The 15,261-nt window shown below is 38.0% G+C and overlaps 1 protein-coding gene across 2 annotated transcripts in view; it reads left to right on the top strand.

Moving 5' to 3' along the window:
- The window catches only part of FAM114A2 (family with sequence similarity 114 member A2), a 33,594-nt gene extending 19,993 nt beyond the window's left edge, over window positions 1-13,601 (top strand). Inside the window, exons 10-14 of one of the 2 annotated variants that reach the window (XM_040498347.1) lie at window positions 4,248-4,370; window positions 4,870-5,009; window positions 6,539-6,611; window positions 10,319-10,372; window positions 12,247-13,601. In XM_040498347.1, coding sequence (XP_040354281.1) covers window positions 4,248-4,370; window positions 4,870-5,009; window positions 6,539-6,611; window positions 10,319-10,372; window positions 12,247-12,348 — 492 coding nt within the window. In that variant the 3' untranslated portion in view covers window positions 12,349-13,601. The remainder of the gene's footprint in view (window positions 1-4,247; window positions 4,371-4,869; window positions 5,010-6,538; window positions 6,612-10,318; window positions 10,373-12,246) is intronic. The other variant, XM_040498338.1, reaches the window with a different exon arrangement.
- Window positions 13,602-15,261: the final 1,660 nt, after the last annotated feature.

The raw sequence follows: 15,261 nt of genomic DNA, 5'->3' as shown, positions 1-15,261 counted from the left end.
TCAGCACAGAGCCTGATGCAGGGCTTGAACCCATGAACTGTGAGATCATGACCTGAGCTGAAGTTGGATGCTTAACTGACTGAGCCACCAGGCACCCCTCAAAGGTGTCTTTTAATTCCTAAGTCTCCAGGTCTCACCAATGGGAAGTTCCAGACTGAATTCTGGGTGTGAGTCCTGGGTAGTGTTGCCCAATTTTCAAAAGGTATGATAAATTACCTTGAGTTGGCACAGTAGTTCATAATGACTTCACTTAGTGTATTTATTATAAGAAAGATCATTTTGAGTATGTTTTATGCCTACTAAAATATCTCCTTCAAGTATATTACATTTATGGTATCAGTTTTCTTTTGCATGGCCTTATGTCTCCCCATTTTTCTTTTTTTAATTTGAGATAAACCAATCCCTGGTTTTTCTCTCATTTTCTCTCTTCAAAGGCTTTGCAGAGAATTTCACATAGTATGTAGACTGTTAGTCAACTGTTAGGATTCTTTCCAGCTTCATCTCTCACTATTCTCTTCTATAAAAATCTCACCACTCCAGCCTCTTCTCCCATGCATCTCCCATATTGGTCTTCATTCTGTTCCTTGAGTACACCCACCTGATTTCCCTCTGCTTACAACTCTTGTCTAAATATTTGCATGGCTGACTCCTTTTAAACTTTAGATTTCAACTCAAATATCACTCCTCAGAGACCCCTCCTGACCACCCAAACCAAGTCTGCCTTCTGCTCATCCAGTCCACACTCTCCATCTCTACATTTTATTTTCTTCACTTATTTGTTTCCTTATTAACTGTCTTTCTGCACTAAAGAAGAGCAGGGCCATGGTTTATATAGGTACTTCCAGCACCTGGACAATGTGTAGTAAATATTTGTAATGAATGAACTAATTAATAAATGTACCCTCTGCTCTGGTCCTACTAGTTGCTTCACAGTTTTCTCCGCATACTTTGAGTTTTCTGTTTCCAGTCTTTTATATAGTTAATTCTTTTTATTTTATTTTATTTTTTAATTTAATTTGAGAGGCTAATGTAGTTAAAGATCAGAGCCAAATTATTCCTGAGGGTTTTTGTGAGAGTTCCTATGGTAGGAGGAAGAACCTTGAGATGAATGTCTGGGTACATAGGTTCTGCTGTAGCTTATTCACGTTGTAGCCTCGGGTGTAGCCCCATCTATTGATCCTTAAACCCTCAACCCCAGTGCTATATTTGTAATAAAACCTGTGATTCTCACTTCTTAGCTGGAATGGCTCTCATAGTCTTCTCTGAATTCGTATTGCCTGGTTACAGCTCTGAACACATTCTGTCTATATAAAGTTTCTCAAGTGGATGTCTTCATTTAATGACAATAAACCTTTTCTTAGAAGTCGGGACAGTCTCAGTGGCAAATGACAGAAACTCAAGTCAGACTGGCTTAAGAACAAAGGGGCGCTCATTAGCTCAAGAACTAGAAAATCAAGAGCTTCAGGCATGGCTCTCTATCCAGGAACCCCACCTACTACTCCCAACCCAATCCCCACACCAATCTCTTGACTCTGCTTTCTTCTGTTACAGCTTTATTCATAGAGAATCTTTTCCACATGGTGGTAGGATGACTACTGGCAACATCAGGGTGACTTTTTTCCAGTTGAGTAACTCTAGCAGGAGGAGGGCCTCCCTTCCCTAGTAGTTTCATCAGATGTCCTGATGCTGATGCCCATTGACCTGGGTTGGGTCACTTTTTGAAACATCATGAAGTAATCCCTGTATGGAAGGGGGATTAACATTCTAGTAACTAAATCTGAATTGTTTGCCAACCCTTGGAGCCAGAGGATGGAAGCAACCCTACCCAAACCACATGAACTAAGAAAAATCTAGAACCCACTACCAAAAGAAAAGAGATAGGGACGCTGGCTAGGTAAAAACAGTAGCTGCCCTCCATAGCATGCCAGGCACTGGGTGTGCAAATCCAAACAAGACAGTCTGTAGCTATCCTATGGTAATGTTGTTCATGTATAGGAGATAGACACATTTAATTTCAGTGTCTTTGGTAAGTACTAAGTTGAAAGGGTGCTCAGGGGACCATGGACATACAGGGAAGGGTTGTTTACATGCCTTGTCTCCTGGAAGGTCTTTGAAAGTTACTTGGAAGAGACAATGTCTGGGTGGATGATTGAAAGAAAACTAAGAGCTGCCTTTATTTAGAAAAAAGAAAAGGGTGGGGAAGGGCATTGTAGCCTAAGGGAATAGCATGAATGAAGAACAGGCATTTATAGGCCATTATTATCAGATCTTAAAGTGGAAAGTGGTAAGAGATGAGGCTGGAGAAGTAGGTAGGGACTAGGTCATGGGTACTTCTTCAGTCATGTAAAAGACCGTCATCTGGTTGAAGGGGAGCCATTGAAGGGAAGAGGAATGATCAGCCTACAAAATATCTTGATATGTATGTCCAGCAGGCATTTGGAATACATTGTTTTCAGGAGAGGTGAGTGCTGGAAATAAGGATTTAGGAGCCAGCAGAAGGTAGGGAATACTTAAAATTACAGAGACAGGATGCGTTGAGGGAAGAGGGAGTGTGGTGAGGCTAGTAGAGAGCCAGGCCAGAACCCCAGGTAATGCTGGTATTTAAAAGGCTGAAAAAGGAGTATCAATACATACAGAAGCCTGAGGAGGAATGCCCATAAGGGTGGGGGGAGAACTGGAAGAAGGCAGTATTTTGGAAGTCAAAGAAAACTAAAAACAACTCAAAGGCCCATCATCAGAGAATGGTAAGTTATGGTATATGTATAAAATGAGCTACTACATAGCAAGAAATAAGAATGAGCTACTGATATTTGCAACAACATGGATAAACCTAACAGACACTATATTGGGCATAAGAAGCCAGACACAAATTAGAATGGACTTAAAGTTTCATTTGTGTGCATTTTAAAGGCAGGTAAAATTAATTGAGACAGTGAGACAGAAGACTGGGTTACCTTTGGGCAAGGGAAGGGTGACTTGGTTTGAGCAGTATTTTTTTTTTTTATTTTATTTTTTAAATTTACATCCAAATTACTTAGCATATAGTGCCACAATGATTTCAGGAGTAGATTTCTTAGTGCCCCTTACCCATTTAGCCCATCCCCCCTCCCACCACCCCTCCAGCAACCCTCTGTTTGTTCTCCATATTTATGAGTTTCTTATGCTTTGTCTCCCTCACTGTTTTTATATTCTTTTTGTTTCACTTCCCTTATGTTCATCTATTTTGTCTCTTAAAGTCCTCATATGAGTGAAGTGATATGATTTTTGTCTTTCTCTGACTAATTTCACATAGCATCATACCCTCCAGTTCCATCCACGTAGTTGCAAATGGCAAGATTTCATTCTTTTTGACTGCTGAGTAATGCTCCATTGTACATATATGTCCCACATCTTCTGTATCCATTCATCCATCAATGGACATTTGGGCTCTTTCCATACTTGGGCTATTGTTGATAGTGCTGCTATAAACATGGGGGTGCACGTGTCCCTTCGAAACAGCACACCTGTATCCCGTGGATAAATGCCTAGTAGTGCAATTGCTGGGCCGTAGGGTAGTTCTATTTTTAGTTTTTTGAGGAACCTTCATACTGTTTTCCAGAGTGGGTGCACCAGCTTGCATTCCCAGGTTTGAGCAGTATTGACTAGGAAGGGGCAGGGGGACACCCTTTATACTGATGGGAATGTTCTGTATCTTGATCTGGGTCAGTTACAAAGGCATATAGATGTGTAAACATTTCTTGAGTTGTGCTCTGAAGATTTGTGCGCTTTATGTAAGTTATGCCTTAGTTTTAAAAAAGGCAGAAGGGTTAGAGAAGCTCAAGAAGGGGAGTGAGTGGATGGCAGTGTTAAGTGTTGTAAAGAGAAGTGGTAAGGTAAGTAGATGGATGTATGGTAAGTGTATGTTCGGGTGAGACTGACTTACATGATGCTAAGTCTACTGATTGCTTGTGTACTGATATATCCCCAGTGCTTAGAATAGTACCTGGTACATAGAAGACTTCCAGTAAATATCTGTTGAATGTATGAATACATCCTTACTTTACCTACGTTTGTAAATGGAATGTAGGATTTTTAAGTACTGTCTTATCTCCTGAAAATGTATTTTAGTTATTTCCTTTAACTTGGAAGTCTAGTACTTTCTAGAGGATTTTGCAGTAAAGTGTTCCTGGTAGGTGCACAATATGTATGATAACCTTTTGGTGAGCTGAATTGAATTGTTGATGGGCAGTAATCTTCTTCTTATTTAGGCAAGAAATAATGCCTATGAATGGATGAGTGCATCTCTGGCCAAGCCATTAGAAGAGAAGGAAGAAGGAGAAAAACAGTTGGAAACAGAAAAAACTGAGCAAATCAGTGAAAATTCAATAGAGGTACTAAAGCAACTAAGCCTTTTTTTTTTTTTTTTTGAAATGGTTTTGAGATGTGAGTATTACAATCAGGGGCATAGGCACCTTCTGTTTTTTTGTACCACTGTCTGTCATGTCAACCTTGTAACCCAAGGTTATAGCAACCTTGTTCCAGACTGTAGGGTGAAAGGAGTGAAGAAAAAGAGACTAAGGGTGTTTGTGTGTTGTATCATGAAGAAAGTTCCCAGAAACTGCTACAAGACACTTTTTATCTAAATCTTTTGGCTCACACTTAGTTACGTGGACACACCCGACTTTAGGGGAGCTTCTGTTTCTGCAGTTTTGAGCCCAGCTGGAAAATGACATCACTACTGTGGTAGAAGAGGAGGTGTATTGAAGGGCAGCCATTGTCTCTGTTGCTTTCACGATCTGGAATCCTCCAGTATGCGAGAAACAAGGAATTCTTCATTTCCTCTGGGATAAAAACAATAATAACAATGCTTTGTTTTGCTTTTCTTTTCAGGATATCCATGCATTTGCTATCCGGAGCCTAGCAGAATTGACTGCCTGCTCAATTGAACTGTTTCACAAAACAGCGGCTCTGGTTCTGCATGGCCAGAAGCAGGAAGTGACAGCCTTAGAAAGGAGCAGAGCCCTTTCCCAGTAAGTGTAAAGAGTATCCCTGCAAATGATGCACATTGCTTCAAGAGTTTTCTCAGCCTCTTTTTACTCTAAGCCTCAGAGTTTTAAGAAACTTTCCTCTCAAGAAGATGCTATTCACATTGTACCATTCACATGTTAGAGGTTTGTTCATTGTGGGTTTTAGTTATTAAGTAGTCAGAAGTGTTGTTTCTTTTCGTGGAGCCGTAAGTCTACATTATAAATTTTTTTTATTAACCGCCTGGTTGTTTTATTAATTCTTTTTTATTAATTGGTAATCTGAAAACTAGTTCTCAGGTTATTGGTTTTAATAAAAGTAGAATTTTACATAAGTAAAAATAGAGAGTAGTTCTAAGAACCTTAGTTCCTAATAATGGTGATATTTGTTAATGAGTGCTAATTTTGTGCCAATTACCATGCTAAGGGACTTACATGTATCACTTCTAATTTTTACAACTCTAAAGGTAAATGATTAGTCCAGCTTTAAAAAAATGAGGAAACACAGACTCAAGAGAAATGTGATAATCTGCCCAGGTTGTGCAGACTGGGATTTAATCCCACGTCAGGCTAAGTCCCCAAACCCCCCCTTTCCCTCCGTCTTGCTGATTTTGAATAAAATTTCAAAAATATTATAAAGTAGATAGTCATAAGGGACAAAAAAAAAAAAGACCTACTGCTTTCTGCTTTCTAAATAAATCTAATTAATGAGAATGTAATTGGGAAAAATTGTGTGGGAGTGTCTAATGTGTTAGGGTTGGGAGGGGCCCTTGATGTTTTCCAGACCTCCTCTTTACCTGGAACTTCACCACCCCTCCACAACATCCCACAGAGGGGGCTGGTTTTGTCTTCACCATCCTTAGGATGAGGGACTCAACCCCAAAGTAGCCTGTTCTTTGGAAAAGTGGCTCTTTCCACTTTCCATTTATACATCTGTGTTTATACGTATACATACGCATATATATGTACCTGTACGGGAGGGGTGTGTGTGTGTATGTGTATAAGCATACACATATATATAGTTTCCCTGTTAATTATCAAGTGAATTAGAATCCATGGAAACTGGGCTTTTGCTTGTGTACTGATATATCCCCAGCGCTTAGAATAGTACCTGGTACATAGAAGACTTCCAGTAAATATCTGTTGAATGTATGAATACATCCTTACTTTACCTACGTTTGTAAATGGAATGTAGGATTTTTAAGTACTGTCTTATCTCCTGAAAATGTATTTTAGTTATTTCCTTTAACTTGGAAGTCTAGTACTTTCTAGAGGATTTTTCAGTAAAATGTTTTTCCAGGGACTGAACCTCCTCTTCCTGTAACATGAATGTCTGCTCAAATGGGTCTGCAGATGCATTAGGTAGTTGATGAAGACATATTTACTCCCTTAAAAAAAAAGCTTTCTCCTTTCACATTTACTACCAAGAGTGATTTGTTTTCTTCCGACAGTTGTTAAATATAGCTTATTTTTAAAAAAGAGAGAAAGAAAAACAAAAAGAGGAGCCCTCCTGACTTGCCTCACTTCTTTCCTAGGATGACAGTTGTACTGTGTAAGGAGTTGTCTTCTCTGTCTAAAGAGTTCACCACCTGCCTAACAACTGCCGGGGTAAGAATTCATGCCTGTTCTTGCGCTGATGTCTGTTCTGTGGGGTGTTTTGTAGAGTTTCACTGAGGTGATTTCATACCATAACATTTTCCCATTTCAAGTATACCATCCAGTGGTTTTTTAGTATATTCACAGAGTTGTCCAACCATAACCATATCTAATTTTAGACCATTTTCATCATCCCCCAGAAAACCTCCCGCCAGTGCAGTCATGCCGATTCCCTTTCCCTCCACACTCTCCTAGCCCTGAGCAACACTCACCTATTTTCTGTCTGTAGATTTGCCTATTCTGGACATTTAATCTAAATGGGATGTACAATATGTGATATTTTGTGTCTGTTGTCTTTCAGTTAGCATAATGTTTTTGAGGTTCATTCACATTGTAGTATGTATCAGTACTTATTTTTATTACCAAATAATGTATTTTAGGGATCTGTACCACATTTTATTTTTCTGTTTATCAATTCTTAGACATTTGGACTGTGTCTAGTTTTCAGCTATAATGAATAATGTTGCCACAAACAGGCATGTGTGTTTTCATAGTAGGAGTGGAATTGGTGGATCATGTAGGTGACGTGGGCCTTGGAAGAACTGCCAAACTGTTTCACAAAGTGACTATACCATGTAACATTCTTGCCGGCGTTGTATGAAAGTTCCAATTTCCTAAATCCTCATCAGCACTTGCTATTGTCTGGTTTTTTTTGTTTTTTTTTGTTTTTGTTTTTTTTAATTAGCCATCCTAGTAGTAGGTATGAAGTGGTATCTCGTTATGGCTTTTATTTGCATTTTCCTGATGGCTAATGATGTTGAACATCTTTTTACTTACTGTTGGCCATTTGTATGTCCTCTTTAGAGAAATAGCTTTTCTAGTTTTGCCTCCTTTTAAATTGGGTTCTTTATTTCATTATTAGTTATCTTTTTGTCATTTATTTATTATTTGCCTTTTTACTATTTACCATTTATTATTGAGTTGTAGGAATGCTTTATATATTCTGGGTACAATTTCATTATCAGATACCTGATATGCATGTATTTTCTCCCAGTCCATAGGTTGTTTTTTCACTTAATCTTGATAGTGTCTCTGCACAAAAGTTTTTAATATTGACTTGTCATTGTCCTCTTTTATGACTTGTACTTTTGGTATTGTCTCTAGTGAATTGTTGCCTAACCCAAGATCATGATTTACTCCTACGTTTTCTTCTAAGAGTTTTGTTGTAGCTCTTACCCTTAAGTCTATGATCCATTTTGAGTTGATTTTTTATGTAGGGTATGAGGTAGGGGTACAGCTTTATTCTTTTGCATGTGCATATCCAGTTTGCCCCAGCATCATTTGTTGAAAAGATTTTTCCTCATTGAATTGTCTTTGCCCTTTTGTCCAAAATCAATTAGCCATTGATATACGGGTTTATTTCTGGACTCTCATTTCTATTATTGATTTTATTTGTGTGTATCCTTACGCCATTGGCATATTGTCTGGATTACTATAGCTTTGTAGTAAGTTTTGAAATCAAGAAGTGTCAATCTTCCAATGTGGTTCTTCTTTTTCCAGATCTTTTGTCTTTTTGGAACCCTATGCATTTCTTCTGTGAATTTTAGGATCAGCTTGTCTATGTCTGATTTTTACACCTTATTTTTGTGTTCTTTTTATGGAGTCTGCAGTATATTTTATGCTGCCCTCTGAGACCTGTGCTGGAAATTTAGACCTTGATAAAATAAAAACTGCACAGTGACTACTGGTTTTAAGGAGCAGCGCCTTACTTAGACTATGGTAGTCCTCATATTCTGCAGTTGCCAGCCAGGAGCAGAGTTGTAATTAAAACAGCTAAAGTTCTGGGGCGCCTGGGTGGCGCAGTCGGTTAAGCGTCTGACTTCAGCCAGGTCACGATCTCGCGGTCCGTGAGTTCGAGCCCCGCGTCAGGCTCTGGGCTGATGGCTCAGAGCCTGGAGCCTGTTTCCGATTCTGTGTCTCCCTCTCTCTCTGCCCCTCCCCCGTTCATGCTCTGTCTCTCTCTGTCCCAAAAATAAATAAACGTTGAAAAAAAAATAAAACAGCTAAAGTTCTTTTTTTTTTTTTCTTTCTTAGAGGAATTGTAAAGTACACACCTGTACTTAAGGTGTGTAAACTATGGAACATGATTCAGAAATCAGTAATCATGAATTAGGATAGAATCAAGGGCATTTTAAATGAGCAGATAAAAATCACTTTGTAGTAAAACCAAGTTCACAGATACAGAGAACAGGTTGGTGGTTGCCAGAGGTGGGGGAGTTGAGGATGGCTGAAATGGGTGTAGGGGATTTAAAGGTATAAATTTCCAGTTACAAATAAGTCATGGGGATGTAATGTACAGCATAGTGACTGGTTAATAATTTTGTATTGCATATTTGAAAGTTGCTAAGAGAATAGATCTTAAAACTTGTCTTCACAAAAAATTTTTGTAACTGTATGGTGACAAATGCTAATTAGGCTTAGTGTGGTGATCGTTTTGTAATATATGTAGATATCAAATCATCTTGTACACCTGAAACTCATATGGTATTGTATGCCACTTATACCTCAATTTAAAAAAATCCCTTAGTAGTAAGTATTTAAGGGTAAATGTGGCAGCAATTTCTGGGCCCTTAAACTTATTTTAGTTAAGAGCATGGCCCAAATTAATTTTTCTTAGTTTATGAGTTTAGATTATTCCTGTAAGGGATAATCCTGGGATTATCTCTTTTCCCCTTAATATTGTCTTTAATAGAGCTTCTGGGATTCTTGAAGTTAATCGTGGGAGCTGGCCAAATCTTTCCATGTGTTTCATAAAGATACTTTAACCCAGCAAGTCAAATATAAGGTGCTAGCACATGCGAATATTAAATTTGCATTAGTTATTTCCATGTTTTACAGACGCCCATCTTAAAAACCATTGAGTATTTTGAGCGCATGTTACATATGCATATCTGCATATTTTGTTTTAAATTTGTTCTAAAGATTTCTGGTCACATGTTTCATCATTTCTACCCTTTCTTCCAAAATGAAGATACTTTTTAAAGTCAATAAAAAACTACAAAGTGGATGGCACGGGAAGATATAAAGGAAATTAAAAAAATTTTTTTTTCTAATGTTTATTTATTTTTGAGAGAGAGAAAGAGACAGAGCACGACCGGGAGAGGGGCAGAGAGAGAGGGAGACACAGAATCCGAAGCGGGCTCCAGGCTCTGAGCTGTCAGCCCAGTGTCGGATGTGGGGCTCGAATTCATGAACGGCAAGAGATCATGACATGAGCTGAAGTCGGATACTTAACTGACTGAGCCATCCAGGAGCTCCTTTAATTTTTTTAAATGCTCACTTATTTTTGAAAGAGAGACAGTGCATGAGTGCAGGAGGGCACAGAGAGAGGGAGACACACAATCTGAAGCAGGCTCCAGGCTCTGAGCTGTCATTGCAGAGCACCATGTGGGGTTTGAACCCACAGACTGTGAGATCGTGACCTTAGTCGAATTTGGACACTTAACCGAGCCACCCAGGTGTCCCTAAAGAACGAAATTTAAAGCACTTTTAGAGATGATATTTTGCTCTTTCTCAGTCCAGACATTTTCTATACTTATGTTATGGGTGTGTATGTATATGTGTGTGTGTAATTTTCAAAGTGGGATCACAGTCTGCCTACTGTATATATATATCTTTTAATTTGCTGTGCTCACTTAACACTGTATCCTTTATTCTAGGTCCAAGAAAAGGCAGACATCCTTAATCCCCTAATCACTGCTGTATTTCTAGAGGTTAGTAGTAATTATGTCTAAGTCTCTAACTTTTAGCGCATTATGTATTATTAATCCACTCTTCTTAAGTCTTTATTTTTTGGCATTTTTGTTTTTTTCACCAGATTGGTAGTTTAGCCATGTTGATACAGATATGACCAAAATGGTGTTGATACAGATAGGACCAAATGCCTATCCCTGTTCATTATTTACAAAGCACAAAGATGAAGCTGCTGTGTAAAGTTCAAGGAAGCAGTAGCCTGTCATTATTTAGTTTATCCATTGGCAGTTGATGGACAATCCTTAGTAACAAAACACCTTCTCTGGACCAGTGGGGTAAACTTGAAGGGCTGAAAATTACAAACAGGCAAACACTGCTTCTCAAAGGACTAACATTTATACAGGGGAGATTTGTTACAAAAAAAACATTTTGTTGTGTCGTTTCCTTGCCAAGAAATTTGCCTTGTTTTGTCAAAGGTACCTGTGTTCACATAATCCTCATCAGTCTATTCGATTTAAGGAGGTGGGTGGTTTAAGTCCCCTGGGAAGGGGTTTGTCAGAAGATCACATGATCGATTATTGCCTGCTTGTGTGACACTTTCTGTATTTCATGTGTTAAAAACTCTATTTTGTAAATGGTGCCAACAATTTAGACATTTGATGATCTGTTTAAAATGTATTTATGTAAGTTGGGGGAGATAATTGGTTAGGTTTTAATCATGTATTGAAAATAATTTTTAACTACTAGACTGTTACTTCTTTAGTTTTAAATTCTTTTAAAATTATCACTCAGGAAATGCTTTTTAATTCCTTAACTGCACAGTTTTTCTTGAATATCAGAGTAATTATTCTGCTCACTTAGTTGTTTTTTTTTTTAAAGTTTGTGTTTTTTAAAGTTTAGTAGATGGGAGAGTGGTATAGGTGAGAAGTTTGCAAACCAGGAGTCCGGTCCAGGATCTTTCCTGATTTGCTGTATGACCTTGGACCAGGCATTTACCTTCTTGACAGTCTTCCTTATCTTTATGTGCATTGTAAGAGATTTAACTAGATGATCTCTGAGGTCTATTTTGGTTGGAAAATTTGGCAGCAAATGTCACATTAAAGTTTAAATAGGAGTACATGCTATTGATAAATCCAAAAAAGGTAAACTCATTTGATGGGTGTTCCTTATTGCTATTTGGACTTGATTGTTCTTGTTTACACATTTGAAACACTCTTGTCCTTGAAATTATGCGTCTTTATCTTAATGTGATGAAGTCTCTATTATTCTGGAAGATCAGAACTTGTCAGATACAAATGAAGTCTGGCAAACTCTGAGCATGGTGATTCTGTAATGCTTCTCATAAATATGTCTCTTGTACCAGACGGAAATATATCTACACTGTATCATCTTTAAAAGCAGTTTCAAACTGAACAAATAGGAACATTTTGTTCCTATTTGTAGTACCTATCTTGTATTCATTAATTGTGTTGAGTCCACGAAAGAAGAGCTGTCATAATGGATTGGAAATCTGATGGGTGTAATATTCAAAGCCTTGTAAAATCCACTGAGGGATTGACTAAAATGCTGTGACAGAATCTGCCCATTTAGTAAAGGAATAAATAAGCTTCAATTGCCGAATTGAGCAGGATGTCAAAAAACAGCTACCATTTCTGATGGACAAGTTGGATAGAAATGCTAACATTGTTTTTTGGTACTGTCATATCCTAAGACCTAGATCGTTCTTTCTTCTGTGGCTTTTATTAGCGTGGTAGGTTGTGCTTTTATTTGCCAGGCTACACATTCACTTAAATTGTAAAAGTGAATCTGTTTTCTTGTTGTCTTTTGGTATATTTTCCCTTTTAAGCAACCGTGCTATTTATTTATTTATTTATTTATTTTTCAATCTTGACAGGCATCAAACAGTGCTTCCTATATTCAGGACGCCTTTCAGCTGCTCTTACCTGTGCTGGAGATCTCTCTCATTGAGAACAAGACCGAATTACCAGAGGCATGAGCTGCAGGCTCAGGACCTTCGTCAGAACGTTGAAGAACAGAGAAGACTCAACCCAAAACTTGTAATGGCCAAGAATGCCACTCTCTCTTGGGTACCCCTGAAAAAGCGAAGGAGAAAGGATTATTTTTAGTGTATAGGATTTAGGCAGGAGAGCAGGTATTCAAAGGTTTGCTGCCTTCCCTGATTGGCTGAAGTATTCAGGTCTTCACACTGCTCTTCTGAGCTGTTACAATTATTAAATTATTTGAAAAGAAATTTTTATAGAAAGTTCAAGAATGATAGCTCTAGATAAAGGTTAATGGAATATTCAAGCAAAAATATTGGTCTTTCTTGGACATGATGCGAAACACTAATAGTTTTGTCATGGTTATATATGGTTTTGCAGCCCACGGATATAATTGGTTTGAAGCAAGAGAAAGAACAATTTAGTATTCTAGAATTCATGTGCTCGATCTATTAATGCCATGTCCTTTCTCCTTTCTATAATAAAATCTGTGGCTTTGAGAAAACGGTATATAGAAACTGTAATGATCACCTTTAATTGCCTAAATTCTTGGAATTCGTTAGGAAGTTTCACGTGCTCTTGAATTCTCAGTAGGTATTTGGTACTGAGGAAATGTACTTGAAGCCACATGAATTAACTACAGCAAAGTGCCCTTTGGCTTCAAATTGTTCTCCTACCCTGAGGTGACAAGCTTCAGTTATAATTGAGCCCCACTCGCCTGGGTTCCAGACCAATAAGTGCACCTTAGAGAAACAGTTTCGTATTTGCAGGGATCGGTATTCCGAGTCCCTCCAGGATGTTTCTCACGCACACGTTATGTGCAGGAGAAATTCTGTAATGCCAGCTCCAAAGGAGTATGGAAGTTCTTTCAGTAATGGGGTTTTCATTATTTGAACATTGCTGAAGGGGACTATACAGTCCCATAGAGATGATGTTCATTTATAACAGGATTTAACCTGTATGACACAATTTGGTTTTCTTTAATCTTTTTTGTTTTGTTTTAATGTATTCCTTAGCATGTTTATAAATACAGCTTTTATCCTTCAGATCTTAAGCCTTCTTTTGCTCTCTTCAACAATGTAAGAGGCTAATACGGTGTTATCTTCCTAAAAGTTATTTGGTGTCCACTCTTTTTAAAAAAGAAGTCTCCAGCTTTGTGGTTGGAGGTAACTTTTCTGAGTGCTACTGCTCATCTTCTAAAACCTTTAAATAAAATAATTGTATTGGTCAGTCATTTCACTTTTCCATACATGAGCCCCAGTATCTTTTTCAAACCAAAGAAATAGCAAAGCAAAGCTCTTATTAGTGCTTGATCTAATTAGAGTTGACTGATCTCAACACTGTTTCTATATAATCGCCATATTTGGGGGTAGGGGGCAGGTTGTAAGTGAGGAGGAAATAGACTTGAGCTAAAAAGTTACACCAACAGCACTAAGATTTTACTGTGCTTACATTCTGTTCTAATATGATCAGAAAAGTTTTTGAACATTCCTTTTTTAGATAAATTTCACCCTTCCCAAATGTAATGCTGAAATTTCAGAAAAACAAAACAAAAACCAGTTGCCTGCGGCTAATAAAGCTGGTGTTCCCAGTCCTGGTTTGTTGCTTCAAGCCCAGTTGCTGTGTCTGAACCTGGATCCTCTGAGTAGGGTATTCCTTGAGCGAGGTTTAGGAAATGGCCACACTGCCAACCACCCATCCGTACTCTTGTACAATGGCAGTTTACAGTTTTTACTTCCCAGTCTAGAAACCTAGCTAAGGATTTTCTTTCAAGAAGAAGGATATAGATACGGGGGACAGAGCAGTGACTTTTTATGTGCATATCCTGATTTTGACCAGTTTTAGATTAGACCTTCCAAAAGGCAGGTGTGACTATTTGCCTCTTTTTTCTTACTTTTCCCTTTCATCAGCTTCCCCCACCCACCCAAATGTTTTTTAATGGATTTAGGGGACCATCGGTGAAACAGTGATGAAAGGACCAATTAATTCTGAGTAACAATTGCCTTTCACCTGAAATATAATGAGAAAGAATGAAAGTTCATTGATTGAGTACAGACAGAAAAATAAGAGGATAAAAATTCATTGGCAGGTGAATAATATAACTACTCAAATTCGGGGGATACTTTGGAACCTATTGGATTATGGGGATGATTATTGGATGGTGTGTGCTTCGTTATTCTGTGATGATACATAGTCTCTTGGTGCTATTTCTTTTAAGTTTTTTTGTGTCTAAGGTTCACTGCTGTGTCTTTATATGTGCTATGCGCCCTCCTTCCCAATTCACTGAACACCGATGTGTAGTTATTACTGGGGTAAAGTGCTTCTTTTCCTAGTATTGGGATCTTTAAAGTCTAAGATTAAAAGAGACTTCATTAATTTGGTCCAAAAGAAATGAAACATCTACCAACCAATTCTTGTTTTTTCTTTATATAATACCTTGCAGATGTGTTAACAATAAGTTATATTTACCTTATTTGCTGTTGATAGTTTTTGTTTTTTTTTTTTTTAAGGCAGAGATAACCTAGATTGACGGGCTTCTGAAGTCTGAAACTGTAATCATATGGCTGGCATTCACAGGAGTCTGAAGTCAGTGTTGATGCACAAATGAGGATTTTCTAGTCCTACAGTCAGGGAACAAGTCTTGTCTGTCCTACCCCGAATGAGGACCCTCTCCTTTGTACTTGTTTTTAATCTAAATTTCTGTTTGAAAGAGAGATGTTTTATAAGTAGTTGCTATTGATGTTCTCATTTGAGAGAGATAGACATCTTTTGTATTTTTAGATGTAGTCTGAATTTTAAAGGTGGGACTATTCCTCAGGTTGGAAAAACCCAGATCAAAATCGTGGGTAAAATTATACCCACAGGGGGCACTCAGCATGGTATTTTACAAATGTCAAAGATTGAAATCT

Source organism: Herpailurus yagouaroundi, unplaced genomic scaffold (assembly GCF_014898765.1).
Source record: "Herpailurus yagouaroundi ecotype Mexico unplaced genomic scaffold, PumYag 29, whole genome shotgun sequence".
Taxonomy (NCBI): domain Eukaryota; kingdom Metazoa; phylum Chordata; class Mammalia; order Carnivora; family Felidae; genus Herpailurus; species Herpailurus yagouaroundi.
This window is presented reverse-complemented; position numbering and strand designations above follow the sequence as displayed.